This window comes from Onychostoma macrolepis, chromosome 20, assembly GCF_012432095.1.
Source record: "Onychostoma macrolepis isolate SWU-2019 chromosome 20, ASM1243209v1, whole genome shotgun sequence".
Taxonomy (NCBI): Eukaryota; Metazoa; Chordata; class Actinopteri; order Cypriniformes; family Cyprinidae; genus Onychostoma; species Onychostoma macrolepis.
In genome coordinates, this window is record NC_081174.1 from 16,839,522 (window position 1) to 16,862,213 (window position 22,692).

The window sequence follows — 22,692 nt, forward strand, 5'->3', positions numbered from 1 at the left end:
TGTGTGATTGGTTATAATGCACAACACTAAAAACGCAGTAAAAAATCATGGCGCAACATTGAGCAGATCTAAATTTAATGCTGCGGTCAACACTTTTCATTTCATTTGCGACAAACATAATGGATTTAGTTTAACTATACCACAGTATTTGTTTCTGTGTGTTGCCATAGTTTCTACAAACTGAAACTGAGGATATGCAGATGTTACCTCACTGATTGTATGACCAGGGAAACTGGAATTTCTCTGGATTTACAAATCCTTGGGAACTTTTGGAATAACATAAATAACGTTACCCAACTGCATAAAATATATAACACTGTGCAAGTAGTTTTTGGATATTTTATTACGAAAATCTTACATATTGTACCTTAAAAGGGTTAACGTTAGTTCACCCAAAAATGAAAATTAGCCTGTGTTTTACCCTCAAAGCATCCTAGGTGTATATGACTTTCTTCTTTCAGATGAATCCAATCAGAGTTATGTTAAAAATTGTCCTGGCCCCTCCAAGCCTTTCAAAGGGGGAAGCGGGTGCTTTTTGTCAACAGTTTAGAAGACGTGAAATAAAGTGCACGCATCCATAATAAAATGTGCCTCACACGGCTCCAGGGGGTGAATAAAGGTCTCCTGTAGCGAATCCACGTGTTTTTGTTAGATAAATATCCATATTTCAAACATAATAAACTTTTTTGTTACTTCTGCTGACTGTCATATGCGGAAGCAGTCCAGGCGGATGACGCAGATGCGCGCACTTTATTTCACGTCTTCTGAACCATTGACAAAAAGCACCCGCTTACCCTATTGTATGGCTTGGAGGGGCCAGGACAAATTTTAACATAACTCTGATTGGATTCATCTGAAAGAAGAAAGTCATATACACCTAGGATGCTTTGAGGGTAAAACACAGGCTAATTTTCATTATTGGGTGAACTAACCCTTTAAGTAAGTTTAAGTTATTTGAAGACTTAACCTGTCCGTTTCTACAGATATGTCTTTACATTTTTAACGGGGTTAAATTTCTTCACATCAACAACAACACATTTTTTAATTTCTTCACATTTTTTCTTTTCATTTTTAACGGGTTAATTTCTACATGGGTCTTCCAGAATCTAAAGTGGACTTTGATAAGGCACAAGGAGAGACTTCAATTCCACCTTCAAACACTATTAGACAGATTAACACTGACTGCTTCACAGTCTTCACATTCTTCAGTTGCTGGATTGTACACAGCTCAGGGGTCTGGACTCTGGTCGTGACAGGCAATGTTGGACAGCATGGTCCCAGGACCTCTGGAGGGGCTGCTGCTGCTGGTTGTGGGTGTAGACTGGGGGTCTTTCTCACTCTGTGCCCACGCTCGCTGCACCTTTCCTGAAGAATGGAATCGCTGGGCATCTAGCATCTCCAACAAAAGGTCATACAGCGGGACTCGATTCTTACATTTCATTCGGTATAAGTGCTCCATTCCTTTGTTGCTTTCAAAAAAAGAAAGCAGATATAATATGCATAACTGTAATATAAGCAGTGTTTTTTTGTTTTGAATGGTAGTGTGTATGAAATTATATTTGTGTTAATCATTTTTTTGTTCTTTACCTCATGTGTCTGATGTGTGAGAGCAGCAGCAGGAGCTGGGCCTGTCGGCGGGCCTGCAGCTGCAGCGAGGCACCCGATTTACTGATGCAGTAAATGAGGGCATCAGTGATGTTGTCCAGCATGCACTGCACCATGAAGCTGTCCATCAAGGGCTCCACTGGACTGGAGCAGAATGAAAATGCACCTGACCAGACAGAAAATATAAGCAATAACCATTAAAGCGTTACACATTAACTGACACTTAAGACATGTTTAGAGTTGTTACACATAGGATATATTAAAGACACTTATAATGATATGAAAGATTTCTATTAAAAAAAAATCATACAGACCCCAAGCTTTTGAATCGAAGTGTATGTTAAATAAGTAAGAGATTCCAAAATAAAGGATTCTGAAGTGGTTTATTTTGTGGTAAATACTGTTCATTAAATGTTTTAATTACATACAACAAAAAGCTCAAATTAAATACCTTTTGTGTGTTTTACAGTGTATCCTACTAGCTTAGCATAGCGTTAACTGGCTTAGAAAAGCTCTGCTAAGTTTTTGATCACATATTGAAGGTTGATGGGATTGTGTGGGTGAATTGAATCCTACATGACTGACCAGTCAGAATCAAATATTCCAGGGAGCATTTAATAATATAATACCACTGGAAGCTCCAAAGTGTATTTTATTTCCAAAGTACTCAAATCACCAAGTTCATTCACTCTCTGTGACTTGCAGACTCACCAGAATTGAGAAGTATGATGGCTTTGAGACATACAAACTCCTCCAGCTTGAGCTTGAGACTACGGAAGCGAGCCACAGTCGCCAAGAGCATGTCGAAAATCTCAGCCATCCCCTCAACACATTCTCCTTCGCTCCTGTAGAGGTAGACCAGCACTTTATCCATGCTAGGAGATTGTGTATGTGCCTTAAAATAGCCCTGTTTTTCCCCCACCTCCTCTAGTGAAGCTGTAAACACTGAATATGTTGTTTACTTAAAGACTGGACCTCTAATGGACTCTCTGTAGATCATCTGTCTTTCATCAGTTCTTATCCTATATTAACAGGCTCCTTCCTTTCTCGCATTCAGCCATATTGTCTTTTCAGTCCCATCCAAATTTTTACTCATCGTTTCTCCTTCATCCTCCAGGATGCTTTATTAAACCGCCAAGCTCACCACTCTTTACTTTTTACGGATGCTGGTTTTGATTAGATTGGTATTGCCTTAGTCAGTGATGACACTGTTCTTCAGAAGCCCTTTAAAGAGCCTGTTCCCAACCGGGTCCTAATTACTATCTACTTGTGACATGGTCTTCTGAAGAGGAGCTCTCTGGTAACTCTGGTAAATAGTTCACATCCTTTTTAACAATCTAGTTTTCGTTTCATAATCATTTAATCTCATTTTATGAGGCAGGTCCCTCTGCTGGGCCATATCCTGTCTGCAAGGGGACAAAACCACATGCAACTTAATGTTCTTTATGAAATTGAGGCAAAAAATAAGCACATGCAGAGGGAATGCATCAGGTCAGTATGACATCTCAAAAAGCCCACAATCACCCTCACAGCATCAGTATCAAGTAAGATTGCCTGAGACTAAAATAAAGTCGTGAGTTTCATTAGAGTTTAACAGGTGTCCCCGCGGGTTTCTGTCACGGCATGTTAGTGCATTTCCATTATTCTTAACAGTCAAGTGAGGCTAAATGTAATCAAAACAATTGAATGTGTTTTCAAAGCATGGTTGCACTTTTCCATGTCTGACTAGATGAATATAAGAAATGTTAAAGGTGAGATAATTTTTTTTAAAATTATTATTATAGCCTCACTAAATGAGTTGTTCCAATATGAAAGTATAGAAAAAAAGTGGCAATACTTGTTTTACAGTGGTCTACAAGAGGAAGTGCAGAACATCCAGTACCTATCGAGGATGAGATCCTGAGCAAAGATGAGTTTTCCAGGTGAATGAATAGACCTCCATATGAGGCCGATCATCAACACCTCCAGCCAAGAGCTCTCCAACAACTGAACCTGATCGTGCAGAGAGAGATCCTGGAAGCCTGGGCAGAACAGAGACATCATGCTTCATACACTACTGTTCACTAATTTGGGGTCAATCAAATTTTGTTTTTAGAAGAAATTATCACATTTAGTAAGCAAGGATGCATTAAAGTGCTCAGAAATGAAAGTAAATTAATTAAAAGATTATAAGAAATGTTCTTGAGCACCAAATCAGCATTTAGAATGATTTCTGAAAGATCGTGTTGACATTCAAGTCAGTAGCACAAGGATGGGTTGCAAATCACATTTAATACTAGTGCTATTAGTAAAATGATTCATCACATTACAGCATATTTCTTGCCTATTATTGAAATGATCTTCCTTGGTGATGTATAAGAGGGTTAGAAGAGTGAAGATTACCACCTTCCGGTAAATAATTATGGAACCTGAAATTTTTAGGGTTGTAAGTTTTATCCGCTGTATCTCATGAGTTAAAATTGTTTCCTTCTCTGAGGAGGGTTAATTAAGACATCTGAACCTCAGATACTGTATAATGGCTCCCTTAAAACTCCCAGCAGGTCTTTTAATGTGTGCAATCTCAGCTGGAGGCCAAATCAGGCCGAGGCGCAGCACAGATCACTGTAATAACACCTATCTTCTTTACCTTCTCGCCTGTGACCTTGTCATTTGAATCTCTGCCACCTGTGCTGTCGAAACCTGCTGCCACGGTTACAAAAACTGGCAAGGCTGTCACCAGGGGTTCTATTCCTAGAAGTGATTTCTTCTGATTTAAAACCCCCTTCCGTGATGTTGCACTCTCAGTTAAAGCAACTTTAATTGATCTTTGAAAGGGTTTTACCTGGTACTTTCTTAGCCCAGGCGATCATGTGGACGAGTTCTTTGTCAGCCATGTTTGTGAGCAGGGACATCATGGTGATCTCGGTGTACGGGCGGCTGTGTTTCTGTCGTGAGCAGACGGCCGGCGGCTCTGCCCCCAGAAGCAACACCAGCACCTGGTCAGGAGGCATGCATAAAGTGCTGACCACACCACCACTGCTCTTCTTCCTCCTGTCCTGCGGAGGAGCTGTTCTCAGACAGTTGTGGCTTGACTGCTCACTGTAGCACTTGACACGATCTTCATTAGCGCTCCTCCTCCTGTCACGCCTGATAGTGCGGCCCCACGGTCCTTACGAATACCTGCAATGGAAAACATGCAGGTTATTACTTTTATTATATCCTTTTTTCAAAATCTTTGACAACAGAGAAAAATGAAAGACTGTGCAGTACATGTGAACACCCTAGCAAAAAGTAATATATTTTATAAAAAAAAACATTTTATTTCATATTAAGTATAGATCAAATCTATTAACACATTTACTGACAATGTGTCAGTAAATGTGTTCTGTACCGAAGCCGTGGCGACGGGACGTGACATCTCCATTCCCTCCTTCAGGGAATGAGGGTTATATATGTAATCGAGACGTTCCCTTTCAGTCGGTCACTCCGAGTCACGTCGGTGACGATGAATTGAGATCCCTACCAAAGGACCATGGATACTGCCCTTTCCAGTGTCCTGTGGAAGCCTCCTGCGCCCCTTCTTTTTGGCGTAGGTAGGGGCTTACCACAAGAAGACCAGTTACTGTTGCTATGGCACAACCCACTCAATAAGACTGGATAACATTGGCAAACGTACACGTTCCACTTGGACGTACCCGTTCCATCCTTCCCGAAGGAGGTTCAGAAGTACTTACACATATGAACAACCGTTTAGGTGCATATGGAAGATTAGAGGTGATTGTAACCCTCTAAGAAAAATAGCAGAAGTTGCTGGGGAAACAAGGACTCTGGAGTTATACCGTGGAATTACACATATGGGATCCATTAGGTCTTTACATATGGAACCCAGCCCTCTACCGGTTCTCACGGATTCATCGACTGAGGACCTGGTGCCGAGGGGACAGAGGAGCTTAGTACTCTGGAGCAGTTTTAGCAAGCTGACCCAAAGCCTGAGTCACTCAGTGCTTCTACCCGTTTGAGGTGAGAACACAGGAGGATACCGGCTCCACACAAAGGCTATAGAATCTAGCGAACGAATTGGGGGTCGCCCAGCCCGCAGCTCTACAAATATCTGCCAGCGAGGCACCACGAGCCAGCGCCCAGGAGGATGCAACACTTCTAGTAGAGTGAGCTCTCAACCTGAACGGGCAGGGCACACCCTGTGCCTGATAAGCCAGGGTGATGGCATACACTATCCAGTGGGCCATCCTCTGCTTAGAGACGGCATTCCCCTTCTGCCGGACTCCGTGATAGACAAAGAGCTGGTCTGAGGCCCTGAAGCTTTGCGTTCTGTCTACGTAGCATCTCAATGCTCGGACGGGACAAAGCAAAGCTAGGGCTGGGTCTGCCTCCTCCAGGGGCAGCGCTTGCAGGCTCACCACCTGATCCCTAAAGGGAGCAGTGGGAACCTTGGGCACATAGCCGGACCGGGGCCTCAGGATTACCTGGAAGTCAGCCGGCCCAAACTCTAGGCATGAATCGTCGACCGAAAATGCGTGCAGGTCCCCTACCCTCTTGATGGAGGCAGAGGCCAATGCCAACAGGAGCAGAGTTTTCATTGAGAGGAACTTCAGCTCAACTGTCTGCAAAGGCTCAAATGGGCCCTGCTGTAGTGCTCTGAGCACTAGAGACAGGTCCCAAGAGGGTATAGAGGGGGGCCGTGGAGGATTTAGCCTTCTCGCTCCCCTAAGGAACCTGATAACCAGGGGCCGGATTCACAAAACATTCTTAAGAAGAAATTTCTTCTTAACTGCCATTTTCTTCTTATTTTTTAACTTAAGAAAAAAGTTAAGAATATTTTGTATTCCCAAAAATTCTTCTTAAGAATATTCTTATCTTTTGTTTTTAAGACAAAACCTAAGAAGAATTCAAATTCTTGAAAAGAATCTTGAAAATCATCGTAAATAACTTCTTAAATTTAGGACAGCCCCAGACTTGTCTTAAATCCAAAACAGTAAGAATTATTTAATAAATTTATTGGGTTATTTCAAATTAATTGTTATATTTAAGCATTACAACAACATTAGCTACATATAATACATAGTAGGACTATTAATAGGGATGTGCGCGAGTTTTCTGAAGTGACAGCGATGACTGATAATGTAAACAATGATCGGTCATGAATGACTAGCCTATGTGTGACTAGCCTATTTTTCTGACTTCAAAACTCAGTAGCAACTCTACAAAAACGAGTCAGATAGGAAGCTTTAATTGGACGCTTTTATTTTAGCCTATAAATACGACATAATCTTTGGCAGTATGCAGCGCATATGAATGCGCCGATACACAGTATGCGTTAGTTGTAGCAGCGCGGACACACAAACCGGAAGCATTCACTCGGATGAGAGCGCAAAAGCACAGCACAAAAACGAATGAAACAGATCGCTGCAGCTTGAGACAGACAGGCTGTTCAAAAATGGCGCATTAAAAACGTGAAGCTGAGCGCCAGTCAAAGTCGCGACAAAAAGAGTGTGCTGTGCTTATTATGATTATTATATGGTAATCTGCAGGAAGCGCAGTGAGTTTATCAGTGCATCATGTTTTCACTCAGATAAAGACTGTCATTTTCTTCTTAAGAAAAAAATTAAGATGTTCTTAAGAATATATTTGAGAACTTATTAAGAATTTTTCAAGAATTGCACTTACGAACATTCTTTGTAAGTGTGGAATTTATCTTAAGAAATTTCTTAACTTATTTCTTAAGAAGATTTTCGTGAATCCGGCCCCTGGTCATGCTTCCCCACCGACTTCCCTTCCACAGGGTCGTGGTTGGCAGCAGTCGCAGCCACATAGACTTTAAGGGTGTTGGGAGACAGCCTTCGCTCCAACCCTTGCTGCAGAAAGGACAGCACGACTCTGATCAGGCACTTCCGGGGGTCTTCTCGGTGAGAAAAGCACCATTCGATGAACATGTTCCACTTCAAGGCGCAAGTGTGTCTCATAGATGGTGCTCTCGCCGAAGTGATGGTGTCAACTACCTTTTGGGGTAGGTCACCTAGAACCTCCGCGTCCTGTCCAGGAACCAGACATGAAGTTTCCAGAGGTCTGGACGCGAGTGCCAGAGGGTGCCCCGTCTCTGAGTCAGTAGATCCTTCCTCAGAGGAATCTGCCAAGGAGGGGCTGTCACGAGGAGCATCAGTTCTGGGAACCAAGTCCGAGTGGGCCAGTAAGGCGCCACGAGCAGGACCTGCTCCCTGTCCTCCCTGATCTTGCACAGTGCTCACTGGGGGAAACGCATACTTGCAAAGGCCCCATGGCCAGCTGTGTGCCAGTGCATCTGTGCCGAGTGTTCCCTCGGTCAGGGAGTAAAACAACTGGCAGTGAGAAGTCTCTAGAGATGCAAATAGGTCTACCTGAGCGACTCCGAAACGTCTCCAAATCAGCTGGACCGTCTGGGGATGGAGTCTTCCGTGTTCTCGACTGCGTTGCCAAAAAAGCCAGTCTGGGACACAGGGACCTTGAGGAACCGAACTTTGCCGGCATCCCTATGTCGACCAGACACAGCCAGGGGTGATGCTCCTCGACGGCAAGTGTGGACATCGCACGATCCAAAGAACTTGCGGTGACCTTCATCGCTTGGAGTGCAAGGTCAGTTGCGGTTCAGAGCTCTTTCAGAACTTTCAGATCGTGACCACCCTCATGCAGGTCCCTCAGTGCTTTTATCCTGAAGAACCTGCAGTAACACCGTAGTGTAAGGAGGAGGCAGCTTCTCCACAGGCCACATAGCATCGCCAGTCAGACCAGACGAGTACCTACAGGCCTGGAAGGGGAGGCACGGTTTGCCCTGCTGGGCGGAGGTGGTATTAGGACACAACTGCACTGCAACCGACCGCTCCACCGGGGGGACCCTCGTATACCTCCTAGCTGCAGGGAGGAGGAGCTAGCAGGTCAGTTTCTGGCAGTAAAAGGTGCCGTCCACGACCTGGTAAGCTCCCCATGCACCTCCGGGAAGAGAGGCACCGGGGCAGGGTGCTGAGAACCAGCGCAAGTCACCCCGAGAAACCAGTGGTCCAACCTCAAGGGCTTGGGACACAGTGGAGGTTTTTTTTTCTTTAATATTTAGCATTTTGATTGTATTTCATATTACTAATCAATATTCATATCTAAATTGTGGACTATTTTCTGTATAAAATGTAAAACGTAAAATAGTTTTTCAATTAATGCAGTATTTAAGTTAAAAATAAAGCAAAAGTATTTAAAATCCATTGAATTGAGGCAGATTTGTTCCTCCTAGTGGAAAAAATTATGAAAATCAAAAAAAAGTGACATAAAAGTCACAGAGTTTCATACCATTCCAATGAATAATGATTTTTAAAATTTCCAGACTTTTTTTTTTTTTTGGTCTAAAATGACTGAACAACAAGTGCATTAAGTACAAAATTAGTTATTCCAATTTAGCAGACTTAAAGTATACCAGTTTAGAATACTAAAAGTACAATTGCTTTTATTAAGTACATAAATATGTAAATGTATTTGTAGTATACTTAGCATGAAATGAATGTAATTCATTTTTCACTAGGGCAAGCTTGTCATGGTCTGATTATGCACTATTCAGAATTAAAAAGAGAACCTTTAAAATTTAATTTCATTTAAACTAACAGGATGCAGCACTGAATTTGAGTAGAATAAAAATGGAATGAAATTAAAAAACATTTACATAAATTATTTTTTAAGTATTTGTTTTCAGTGTGAATTATTTCTGTATTTCAAACGATGGGGATTTTTTTTTTATTCCTTTTTTTCATTTTGAATTATCCCTTAACAATTAACATGGAAAAGCTACTTTACAAATTTGTATTTAATATTTTACATATTATTAATTATAAATAGTAAAATATACATAAGATTTAATACATTAAATATAAATTAAATGTTTATTTAATTTCTATCTCTGTCACACAGATGAAGAAACTAACATTAACCAAGATGGAAAAGGTTTAATAAATAAAATAGTATAAAATAAGTAATAGTACATAAAGTAATCATTCACTGTTGTGGCCAATTCCATTCAAATTTACACATATTGCACTAAATTACCTCTTTCCCAAGAATTATTTAGGCTAATTTGTTTTTGGTATTGCAGACCTAATACGCTGATAATTGAGTGGATGATAGAAACCAGGATAACTCACCACAGCAGAGAAAAATCTAAAATCAGTTAGTTTAATAGTGGCAAGTGAATTTTTCACTTTAAGATGAACTTCAAGTGAGCATATAAATGTTAAAAGGAAATGCACAATTAAATATCCACCACTGGCAGATATGGAAAATAATTTTAAAAATCCCTAATATCGTCCGATAACCGTTATGGTACCATAAAACTGTGCATTCCTATAAATAAATAAACATAAATTATAGACCATGTATATAAAATATCTTTAGATACAAATTTGTAATATCCAAGGAGAATATGTACGTGACTCCAAACGGGACAAGTGTGACCATCCCCATTTCCTTCTGACCTCTTGTTCCAGTGTTTGTAAATATTTATTTTATGTTTAATTCTGATATCCAACAGATTTATTGCATAACCTCAAAATTGAACTGCAGTGCTGTCCAATGTCATCAGATGATAACTGGGTTCCCCAAGCTGCCTAAAGCAGTGGATGAATTTGATGATTTTAATCCCCTTTAAACAAAGTCAGTCTCACTAGGCCTGCCGTTTTGACTCTCACCGCAGTGTGACGTCACATTTCGGAGGGCGGAGCCACGGCAGTTGATTAATTGAAAAGGAGTCCATTATTAAATTCGGAATGTTGCCCAACCCTAGACAAAAGTAGGGGAAACTCTACTCTAGATGCTGCTTTAAATGTGGGAGATCATGACAGATGCATATATGTGTATGTGAGACATAAAGAGAGAGAGAGAAAGAGAAATCTTTATGTACCTCCTTTCATCATGCCTACTTCATAGCACTTGCGTAGTCTGCATGCTTGGCAGCTCTTCCTGCGGTTTCTGTCAATAGTGCACTGGTTGGTTGCCGGACAAACATAGTCATTGTGACCTAGAGGCAGAAAAAAAAAAGTAGGGCTTGTTTTTGATCATTGTTTTACCCTTGAATTCTTGCTTAAACAGTAAAGTATTTTTTTAAGATCAGCTTTCAGGGATGTTTTCCTTTTTTAACTTTGTATTAGCGATATGTAAATACTGTTCCGTCAGAAGCAACAAAGAGTGCAGTGCAGCGCATCAACGGCCTTGGATCTGATTAAGCGCTGAGAGCAGGTACATGCTGTTCCAGCGCTCCAAATGAAATTTTAAATTAGATGATTGTGTCTCAGCCAGAAATGTCACAGACCTACACAAAAACACATACACCCTGACATCCAAACCACTGTATAAAACCATGCACATAATGACATATTCTACAACAGAGAATCCAAAACATGAAAATTTAGATGTGAACAAGATAATGGTTGTAAACACATTTTAGGTTAATAAGCTATTTTGGGTGGCCAGCACAGATGACCTGGAAACTGTAGAGAGCAAATCACCACTGAGTCCTTTAGAAAGACTCAGGTTACTCCCTGAAACTATTGCTCAACAAAATCGCTTTAACAATCACAAATGCCTAAAACAGTATCCACCAAATGACAGCTCACTCAGGAAAAACATATATCAGGATTCAGCAATAACATTTTTTTCTGATGGGCAAGTTATTTTAATATGTCTTTTTATGTAGTTTATATTACATTAATTATATTATATGTGTTGTTTATATCATGTATATTTTAGATGTATTTTTTTTTACAGTGAAAGTAAATTTTACATGAATTTACATAAGAAAGTAAGCACTGGCTCCACAGGATTCTTTAAAGTAAATTTTTTATTTAAAAAATGTATTAAAGACTGTGAGTATAGGGATCTGAATTGTAACATTTTATTGCAGGGATCATATTATATTAAACAACTGTATATATATATAAGCAAATTAAATTATATATAGGCTACTTTTAAAAAAATCCTTTGTGAAACCCAAATCCAAAATGTATTTATTTGCTCTTCTCTCTGCCTTCCTGTCCTGATGGTCTGTCTCTCCTAAACATCTTGGCTGTCTATCATTCTGCACTCCCTTATACTTACTGTAATTCCCCTCACCCAGTGTGTCCTAAAACCCATTTGTCTGGTACACACTTACAGTCATTTTCCTCCAGTTTTCTGCTCAGTTTTACTCACTAGAATAGCAGTTAAAATCAGCAGCAGTTACCTGCCCCAGGAAAGAGCTCATCAGGAGCTTGCATGTCAAGGTCAAGCTCAAAACATCTACCCGGCCTCTCATCTCACCAAACCCACCCAGATCCGCACCCCCTTCCAACGCAATACTGAACTGCAAATAAGGTGCGAGCAGAAACATCCGTGTGCTTCCATTGTACATATCAGGCAGCCTCTCATCAGATCTAGCACATGGGAGACTTCGATTTTCACCTTTTTCTACTTTAAAAGGAAGGACAGTAGGGAACATGCAAGGATGATTATTTGTGGCATACATTCACACATCTGAAATTATATTTGAAAGCATAAGGGCTTGACTTGAAAATTACTATTAGAAAATCTAAGATAATCAAATTATCTTTCTTTTTGCCAGCACCCATATATTTTTGGACACATATTTGGACTGAGAAAACTATGTATGCACTAAATGACCACTTTCCCAAGAATTAATTAGGCTAATTTGTTTTTGGTATTGCAGACCTAATACGCTGATAATTATCAGATGCCTATTAAAAATTATGAAATGGTTGTTGTTAGGTGCATGTATAGACTAAATAGGCTACTAAAACACAATCAGATAAGCAAGTGTGCTTAAAATCTCTGATACTAGTTTTACGGCTGCATCATAATAAAGCTCATTACTCTAATTTACGGCAGTTTAGTTCCTCGAATTTGATTGACTTGAGTGGCGATCTAACTGCACTGAGGAGCTGTTCACTAAACACAGAACGCGTTTTCCATGATTTTCTATACGTAAACATGCGCTAGGCTAGACATGTTTGCCCGTTGCACTCAAGTTTTGTGTCTTTTTTTGTTTCTTAAGCAAGCTAAGCAATTCCCCACTCAAAAAGTTTCTGTCTGTGCATTAAATTATTGTAGGTATTTTAGGGGACTCTTTCTTACATCGATACGCCAGTAGGTGGCGACAGTGGCATAGTCATAGTCACACTGATATTCGGAACAGCAAGAATGTGCGTGTAACAGACTGGTTACCTTGAATGCTTCTCTTGAAGAAAGCTTTGCATCCCTCACAGGACCACACTCCATAATGATAGCCAGACGCATAGTCACTGCACACTGCACAGAAGCGCGTCTCCTTCTCTGAATCAAACCCTCCTCTTGATCCGGAGTACAACTCCTGTCTGTCAGTGGCACTGCACAGATCCTCACACAAACCAACACCTGCCTGCTGAGAACACACAACACTGGACCTACAGACAGAAAAAAGTCAAATGTCAATATAGAGTGGATGATAGAAACCAGGATAACTCACCACAGCAGAGAAAAATCTAAAATCAGTTAGTTTAATAGTGGCAAGTGAATTTTTCACTTTAAGATGAACTTCAAGTGAGCATATAAATGTTAAAATAGAGGAAATGCACAATTAAATATCCACCACTGGCAGATATGGAAAATAATTTTAAAAATCCCTAATATCGTCCGATAACCGTTATGGTACCACAAAACTGTGCATTCCTATAAATAAATAAACATAAATTATAGACCATGTATATAAAATATCTTTAGATACAAATTTGTAATATCCAAGGAGAATATGTACGTGACTCCAAACGGGACAAGTGTGACCATCCCCATTTCCTTCTGACCTCTTGTTCCAGTGTTTGTAAATATTTATTTTATGTTTAATTCTGATATCCAACAGATTTATTGCATAACCTCAAAATTGAACTGCAGTGCTGTCCAATGTCATCAGATGATAACTGGGTTCCCCAAGCTGCCTAAAGCAGTGGATGAATTTGATGATTTTAATCCCCTTTAAACAAAGTCAGTCTCACTAGGCCTGCCGTTTTGACTCTCACCGCAGTGTGACGTCACATTTCGGAGGGCGGAGCCACGGCAGTTGATTGACAGCCCTGTGTTGCTATAGTTTCTGCCCTCAGCCGTTACCCTGTCCTTCATTTTCTCCGCTCTCCAGCAGCTGTAACCTCTACAATGTCTCGCAAGCAATCCTGGTGCTCTGTGTTTGGATGTAAGATTGAACATAAGAGTCTTCATTTTCTCCCAACATCTTAGCTGCTGAGGACGCTGTGGATTACTTTCATTTTTCAAGGTAATGCACCTCAAAATCTACCTAAATACGTGTATCACTCCAGATTCCTTTGTGAATGTCATGACTTTATAGTGCTTAGCGTTTTAATGGTATTTGTGTGCATACATTAAGTATTTTTAACTGATCAGCGCCATGCTTTTGAGATTCGTTCAGTAGCGCAAGTACTCCAGTGTGCAATCTGAACGATTGTCAATCAATGCATTGGAGAATATAGGCGAACATAAATAAAAAAGCTAAGTTGCTTGTCAGATTTCCATAACAAGCGACCATATTTTTAAAAATAAGCCCAAAAAACCGCAACCCGCGACCAGGGATTTTTTCCCGCAACTTTACAAAAAAAGAAGCCCAAAGTCGCGTATAATACGCGGACTTCGCGACACGTGTCGCTCCGCCCACCCCCAATTCCATTGGTTTATAACACGGCAAATCTTATTGGTGTAGATCCGAGCATGCGCATTCCTTTGTGTACGATTTTGTAATTGATTTGGCCATATTACAGAAATATCATGTGCTAACTCTAGAATCATAGGCCTATCTTAATTATTATCTGTTTAGTAACCATGGTAATTTTAGTCTGAAGAAGTCATTGTTTACAAGTAAACTCTTGGCGATGGCACCTCCGGGTTCTTCAGGCTGAATAGGCTTCATTCATATTTCCTTGAGGATCGGCAGGCCGCGGATCAGCACTAAATTGGGATTTTATACGCAAATTATGATAATTTACTGTAGGCTATTTTAGAGATGGACAAACAGGAACATAAGTGGCTGATTTTAAGTTTTAACGCGCAACCGTTTTTTGTTGTTTAAAGAGATGTGTTATAGCCAAAGTTGCTCAATGCCGCACAAACTTGTAGGTTATAAAGTGCTAATAAAATGTTTTAGTTCAACCACTCGGTGTCAATCCTACATACAGCACCTTTAAGTAAAAAATTTTCTTTACAACTTTCATTTGTAGTGGAGTAGTATTTGACCAGTGGTATCTGTACTTTCACTCAAGTAAGGAAGTTGTGTACTTTGTCCGCCTCTGTTCCTATCTTATAGTAAATAAGTGTCCGTGACATCAGATATTAAAAATCCAATTATTTATGTATCCACACAGTCGTGTGTGTGTGTGTGTGTGTGTGTGTGTGTGTGTGTGTGCGTGTGTGTTCTAATCTGTGTACGGGATGAATTTAGATTGTACCCATACAGACCTGCATAACTATCGAATATTAAATCACTCAGAGCTGTAAATCTGTGCAATAGATACGTGAGCACTTTTAATGAGTAAAAGAGACTTTCTCTGTGATTAATAGTTTTTATTTATTAAAGACTATAATAACTACTAAAAATCTAAAATCAGCAGGCCTAATATAGTACAGTGATTCCTGGTTCTTTCGAGCCATAAAACCAGTCATTTAATTTGTGCATATAGCCTATATATAAAAGTATATATAAAAATGTTGCAGAGAAATTAACATTTATTGCTTAAATACGCACTAAAGCACATTAATAATAATATTTTCTGTAGGTCAGATTTAGTAACAGCTGTTTTAGTAAACAAAAACATTTAAAATAGGTCTATATGCAAAAAAAATAAATAATAATAAAAAATAAAAATAAAATATAATATTGTATAATAAATATAATATATATTGTTTCAGCAAGGTTTTTATTCCTATTATCCACACATAAAACCCCAGTTCACGCTGATGGACTCTGGTATTATTGTCTTATTTGTCACCGCAGTTGTTCTTTAAAATAAATATAAATATATAAAATATCAATGATACTTCTCCATTAACAATAGGCTAGTAAAAAGATGCCATTAAACCAGGGGCGGATCTAGAAAATAATTTTTAGGGTGGCATGGGGTCTATGAGGGGTGGCAACACCAAAGCAAGCTCCAATCCATAGTTTTTGGGGATTGATTGTCTGACATGCACAGTTGTTCACAAATATTGCATTACCATTAAGTAATCATCTATACTGTTTAAAATGAAAAATAAATAACATTTCAATATCCATCATGGCACCAAGTCAATACACAATATAAAAAACTTCAACAGGTTATAAATGTTTCTGAACTTAAGCGGTTCTATTAATATTGCATAGGCTACTTAGATGGTATAAATCATGTTTTAGTGCAAGCTTAAGAGTAACACTTTTGAATTTCCTAACATTAGAAAGAAATGCAATAATAAGAAAGCATTGAAACTGGATCAGTTTTGAAAACAATGTTTGATTTTCTGTTATTACCAGAGGTGGGAATGTCTGTAATCACCCAAAACACACTATCAATAGTCTAGCAACACCCCAGCAACTGCAAGAGCCTAGCAACCACCCAGAATAACCTAGCAACCAACTAGAAACATTTTAGCAAACATCTAGAACATCTAACTGACCAAACTATTTATGTTTCTTAAACAAGAATTTAAGACAAGCCAGCATAAATGTGTCATTCAAACTTTTCAATCTAGTTATTACAGGTATTCTTAAATACTTACAATTCAAATACACAGATGACTTTCCTGCCCAGTGAACACTCATGAGATCAATAACACTTAAAAAAACTCTTAGGATTCAGGCATTATTATTGCAGCTCAATGTCTGTTACAGTATACAACAGAAATTAAATTACAGATAATAATAATAATAATTCATCAATGAACTTTGGGGAACAGATCATTTTCATTTTACTACTGTAAAGTAATTTTGCAGTAGATGGAAAAACACTAGTATAGTAGATGAAAAAGAATTGTATATGAACTTGGTATGCACCACATAGGCCTAAAGTACAGTAAACAATAAAAATAAGTAAATTCAGCATCCTCTGCACATTTGGTCAAATTTCATTACAGTATACAGTAGTTTCCTGGTCTCCTGACACAAGACTATATCTCTAGGCAGTCATTTCTCAGTTCTGCAAACATGCAGTAGCTACACATGAAAAATGATTACAAATAAAATTTGACAGTCACACGTTTGAAGGTGTACAACATGTGCAGCAGTTTACTGTACATATAGAATATGGAAATTTCCATCATCTAATGTACTGGTACTGTACTGTAATTATACCGAATGCTCTCTTCTCTCTGTTGTTAGGATGCAGATTCTGATTAGTGTCATCAGTTTTGCTGCCTAATGTTTAACTTACTCATTGTTAAACTTTTTGAGAAACGTGTCTTTGTTTTGAGAACTGAATGAATGATTTGGGAAAATGGGCCAACTAAAATCAGTTATTAACAATCGAGAAAACTGCAATACAAGATTCTTACCTAACTCTGCTATTGGTTTTCGTGATCGGCATCTTCTTATTGATTGCATGTTATTGTTTCGTCCGATATGGCAGAAAGGCCTCTATATCTGATGAAAGTGGCGCGAGCGATCAGAGAATCAGATCACCAAACAATTACGGGATGAATCTCAGACACATCCGGACGGGATTAGATTTCTCAGAGGATTTCTGAATAAACCGAGAAGCAGTATCTGATTCACGAACAAATGTAAAAACAATTCGTTATGGGCTGCGCTTTGTGTTTTCGAATCAAAAAGAACCGGTTCATAAGAGTCATTTGTTAATGAAACCGACTACACTGGGCGCGCTGCGTGCGCGTGCAACCATAGTGCACCATCGCGCGCTGTCATCGCCGCGGCTGAAAAGTAGCACATGAAGCACTGCTTACATTTATATTTTATTCTGTGATAATTCTGGGGTGGCAGGTGGGGTGGCACATCTTTTTCTTAGGGTGGCAGTTGCCACCCCGTGCCACCCCGGTAGATCCGCCCCTGCATTGAACACAATTTAAAATATACCATCTTTGTTGTTTCTATATTAATTTGGAAGTTCAGTGTGAAAATATGACAACTCAATTATATGACTAGTCACATTTAGTCACATTTTTAAAATTAATTACAGAAATGCGTGATTTTTTTTTTTTTATTGAATGGCAGACAGCACTAATGTTAACCTTTTATAGATGCTACTGTTGGTAATATTAGTTAATTTTACTGCTGAATATGCATTTAAATTTAATTTCCAATTTTATAGGCCCCCCAGAAAAAGATCGCGACGGCCCCCCACCCCCTTGGCCCCCTTCAAATGTTAAATTCGATAATCCGGCCCTCAAATGAAGTTAATTGAATAGCCCTGGTCTACACCAATAAGATCTGCTGTATTATAAGCCAATGAAATTGGGGGTGGGCGGAGCGACCCCATCCTCCAGGGCGCACTCTGGGGCTGCTCCAGTAGGGGTCGCGCGGCTGGCTCCATTGATCCGCGCCGATGAATGGTCAGCCCAGCGCAAGCTCTGTAACATCGTGCTGTTGTCCCACTTTCAGTGCATTTGACTTCCCATATGTACGGCCAAACACCGGTTCTCTCGCTCTCAGTTATGTTGGTTATACCGGCTGTTTATTGCTGCAGATATGCAATGCAGTGAGAGACGTATACGCGACGCCCTCTTCTGGAGACTGGGCGGGAATATGCAGCTCATTTGCATTTAAAGCCATACTCTCCAAATAAGCTCTTTTTTTAGACACACCCCAAAAATGACATTTTCCAGCTGTTATAATAAATGATCTGTTGGGTATTTTGGGCTGAAACTTCACAGACACATTCTGGGGACACCCAGGACCAATATTACATCTTGTAAAAAGGGCATAATAGGTGCCCTTTAATCCATTAACTGTGAACTGTGATCATTACCAGATCTCCTTTCAGTTCTTCTGAAAGTAAAAAAAAAATGTACTCCCTGTGTGTTCAGACAGTACCACTGTTGTTTTCGCTAGTTGTACTTTTCTCAAGGTCTAGAGACAGAATTTGATCACAGGCTCTGCAAATGTTCAAAATCCTAACCTTCTTCTTTCCAAGAAGTCAAGAAATTCTAATAAGTAACAGCACAAAACCTAGAACATAAAATAACAACAAATAAAATAAACCATAATTAGTCAGAGAGCACTCAACGTGCCCTGTAGGGGGGGAAAAATGTGTAAACCACTGTAATATGAAGTAATAAATGTTTTCTTCAATTCAAAAAGAAAACAAATGCCATCAAGACCATTTAGCATTAAATGTTGGTCATACACAACCCACAAATCTATAGCCATAACCCATTATGCACATTAAAAAGATGTTTACTGTAAAAAGATGTTTAAGAAATACATGAAACACATTTGTTTTACCATATATTTTACATTTGAAATATTGTAAAACAAAAAAAACAAACAAAAAAAACAGATTAGTTTAAATGTTCAGGTGTTGGCTAATAATGGTACTCAATTTATTACATCAATTTATTATTATGGTTTGTATATAAATTAAACATGTTCACAAATCTATAGCCATAACCCATTATGCACATTAAAAAGATGTTTACTGTAAAAAGATGTTTAAGAAATACATGAAACACATTTGAAATATTGTAAAACTAAAAATAAAACAAAAAACAGATTAGTTTAAATGTTCAGGTGTTGGCTAATAATGGTACTCAATTTATTACATCAATTTATTATTATGGTTTGTATATAAATTAAACCTGTTCACAAAATGTATAAGTGTACAATGTGCCAGGATTGTTTCACCAGGCTTTGTGTGTGTAAGGTGTTGTTTGTAAAATTGAACCTTGTATCCAAGCAAGATTTGAGTGCTAAACCAAACATGCCTCGATGAATCAGAAATCGGGTGTAAATGACCTCCAGAACCACCTCATCTGATTAACTGGACACCTGGCAATATTTTCATGTCTCTTTTATAATCTTAATCATCTAAAATAGTTTATTTTCAACTATTTTAGTTTAACCTGGATTTCACCATGAAAATAGCGATAGAAACGTGCTATTAAGAGCCAAAAACCTCAATGACTATAAAATGTCTTGAATCCAATATATCTCTTAAAGTTGTGTATAATAAATTCATGAGCTTGTAAATTGTTCATTCAAAACTTCAGTTTGAAATCTTCACCTACCAGAGCTCGTATTTAAAGCTGAACTGACCTGTAGACGGTGTTAGAAGGGCTGTCCAGGTAGTAGGACACCTGGTGGGTCGAGTGGTGTCCCCCATGATGGTTCAGGTACGGGGACAACTGAGGGCTGGAGGGTGCAAACATGAGAGGACTGCCGGATCCGGTGCCTAAGGTCTGCAGATGTTCTTCAGCAGGGGGCGCTTGGGGGTCGGGGGGAGCCGGGTAGTATCCGACCGAGGCAGGCTCGGTGGGTGATGAGGTGCCGTAGGTCTGTGTGGGGTTTGGGAACTCATAGGCTCCATCAAGATAGTTGACAGAGGAACTGATCCCCCCCGCACTGTGCTCCTCCTTAGGGTACATAGGCGAGAGTTTATGGACAGCGGGTGGTAAGGAAAGTCCCTCCAGGTCTTCTCTCTCCGGGCTCGGGCTGGTCTTGTGTCGCTGCCTGGCACCAGAAACCTCTCAGTCTGCCCTCCAGACATCACCATGGAAACACACACGCAGCCAGCATGACTTAAGGTAATATCTGTTCACAAGCAACCACCAAAAGACCGTTTCTGTCTTTTTTAAGCTCAGTCTTTTTTTTTTACCTTCCACTGTCTTTCTCAAACTCTCTCCCCCTTGTTCTGTTTGCTTCCGCCCCACTGTTCTGCCTACTCCTCCAAAAAACAAAACAAAAAAAACCTTCCTCTCTCCTCCAGTCCGCCTTGAGCTGAAAGGACAAAGTGTGATGTTTTTCTAAGATATGTGAGGCTACTTTTCCTTCTCTTTCTTTCTTAAAATAACCTTTTTTATATTTTTCATCTCTTTCTTTTTTTCAGTCTCTAAAACTACTATTCTAACAAAAATGCCTTATTGTAGCCTTAAATATTACTACACTTAAGGAAGGATAAAATACGAGCAACTGTACAAGATGTCAAGTCTGATGTGAGATCATTTTCTATTAAACAGGAAAGAGAGGACAGGAAACTCAACTGAAACTACTAATAATAGAAAGAAATGCTTGATTATAAACCACTAGAGCAATAGACACATGGAATACTGTTTCTCGTGGAAACTAAAAAGACTAGAATCAGTTATTAACTCCTTTATGTAGTCCTTACCAAAATTCAAACCAGTCCTCTGATTTCAAAGTTTAGCCCCATCACAAGTAGCCTGAATGCATCCCCTCGCTGATGTATCTCTGACTTCCTGTGTCCATCTTGCTTTCACTGTCTGTGGCTTTTACAAAAAAAAAAAAAAAAAAAGGAGGTAAACAAATTAAAGACAGCCAGGTCGATATTGGCGGTCACTCTTCAGAGCAGGTCATGGCAACCAGGTAAACAAGAGATAGGAGGTCACCGCCTGATTCACTTGCCAAAACTTTGGATTTTACAGGTGATGTGTTTTAAAACCATTTTACATGCTCTCCCCATCGGAAATTATACTTCAAAGATTTGATTACATTTGTTGAAAGATTTTTGCAAAAGGTTAAATAAGGGAATGAAATATTGTTCAGCTCACAAGGGACAAACAAGTCTGTTTGATCCTAATCATTTCTCTGTACTGGCAGCTATTTAAAGCTGAAATGGAAAGTGTGTAGGTGTCGGTGCTCTTCATTAAATGCCGCATTGGAAGCTTGAGTAATTGAGTTTTGATTTCTCTTTTTAAAAGGGAACATTATTAGTATTTTTTACTGACTTAGTAATACTGTCTAACTGTGTGCTAAAATATACATAAATTCTTTTAACTCAGAAAGGGTGCATAAATTGTTCAGTAATGTTACAAGATTTCTATTTCAAATAAAGTTTCTTCATTTAAACTTTCTATTCATCAAAGAACCCTGGGGAAAAGTATCAAGGTTTCGACAAAATGATTAAGCAGCACAACTGTCAACACCAAAGCAGCATATTAGAATGATTTCTGAAGGGTCATGTGACACCGAGACTGGAGTAATGATGCTGAAAATTCAGATTTGCCATCACAGGAAATTACAGTTTAAAGGTTTAAAAAATATATATGTATTAAATTGTAATAATATCTGACAATATTACACTCTTACTGTAGCCTGTTTTTGATCAAATAAATGCAGCCTTTGTGAAAAGAGAGAATTCTTAAAAAAAAAAAAAAACATTTAAAAAATCTTACTGAATCTTACAAATTTAGGACAATCCCAAGTAGTGGATATATTTTTATTTTTAATAATTTGTTCTTCTAATTAAAATATATGCAGCACTGTCCTCAAAACAAAATGTCTGCTAATGCATTAAATTATAACATGCTGATTATTAGCTATGTTCTTTTACAACATATATCTTAAAATTAAACAAACTGTATTTATAACCTTTTATGTGATGCAGTGTGTATGATGTATGCAAAATGTACGTGTCTCAATCTGCTGCCCGCAGGTTTCTGATAAAAACAACAAGGCCAGCTGAAATCTTTATGTCTACTTTTGCGTTTAGCTCTTGCTGTAAGAGAACTAGAACAGTTCAAAGACCAAATCCATGGCCTTGATTTTCAGGAAAAACAGCATGTACACAGTCCTCCGCTGACCCCTAAACACAAAAAGATAGCATTCACATGATTATTACGTAACATCAATTCTTTGTTTTTTTTGGACTCGTTTCTTTGCTCTGTAGAATGGAGGCAAGGCTCCTTGGAAGACCCAGAAAGCATCCAAACACACACACACACACACACACACACACACACACAAAGAAAACATACTGTGAAAGTAAACAAATTGCGCTCTCAAAGGATAAATCAACAAGCAGCATGAGCCCATACCAGGAACACTTCTGCCAGCGTATGATGACTCAGGAAGAAAAAGAACATGAGAAAATACTCATTTATAAAAAGAAATGA

At 39.0% G+C, this 22,692-nt stretch overlaps 1 protein-coding gene across 1 annotated transcript; it reads right to left on the reverse strand.

Annotated features, from left to right (window-relative positions):
• Window positions 1-504: 504 nt before the first annotated feature.
• esr1 (estrogen receptor 1) lies at window positions 505-22,608 on the reverse strand. The gene is given in 12 exon segments (XM_058755668.1): window positions 505-1,251; window positions 1,253-1,469; window positions 1,588-1,771; window positions 2,317-2,450; window positions 3,488-3,626; window positions 4,427-4,747; window positions 4,750-4,764; window positions 10,511-10,627; window positions 12,826-13,043; window positions 19,877-20,309; window positions 20,312-20,332; window positions 20,335-22,608. Coding segments are annotated over 12 exon segments (1,986 nt in total). The 5' UTR covers window positions 20,357-22,608; the 3' UTR covers window positions 505-1,086.
• Window positions 22,609-22,692: the final 84 nt, after the last annotated feature.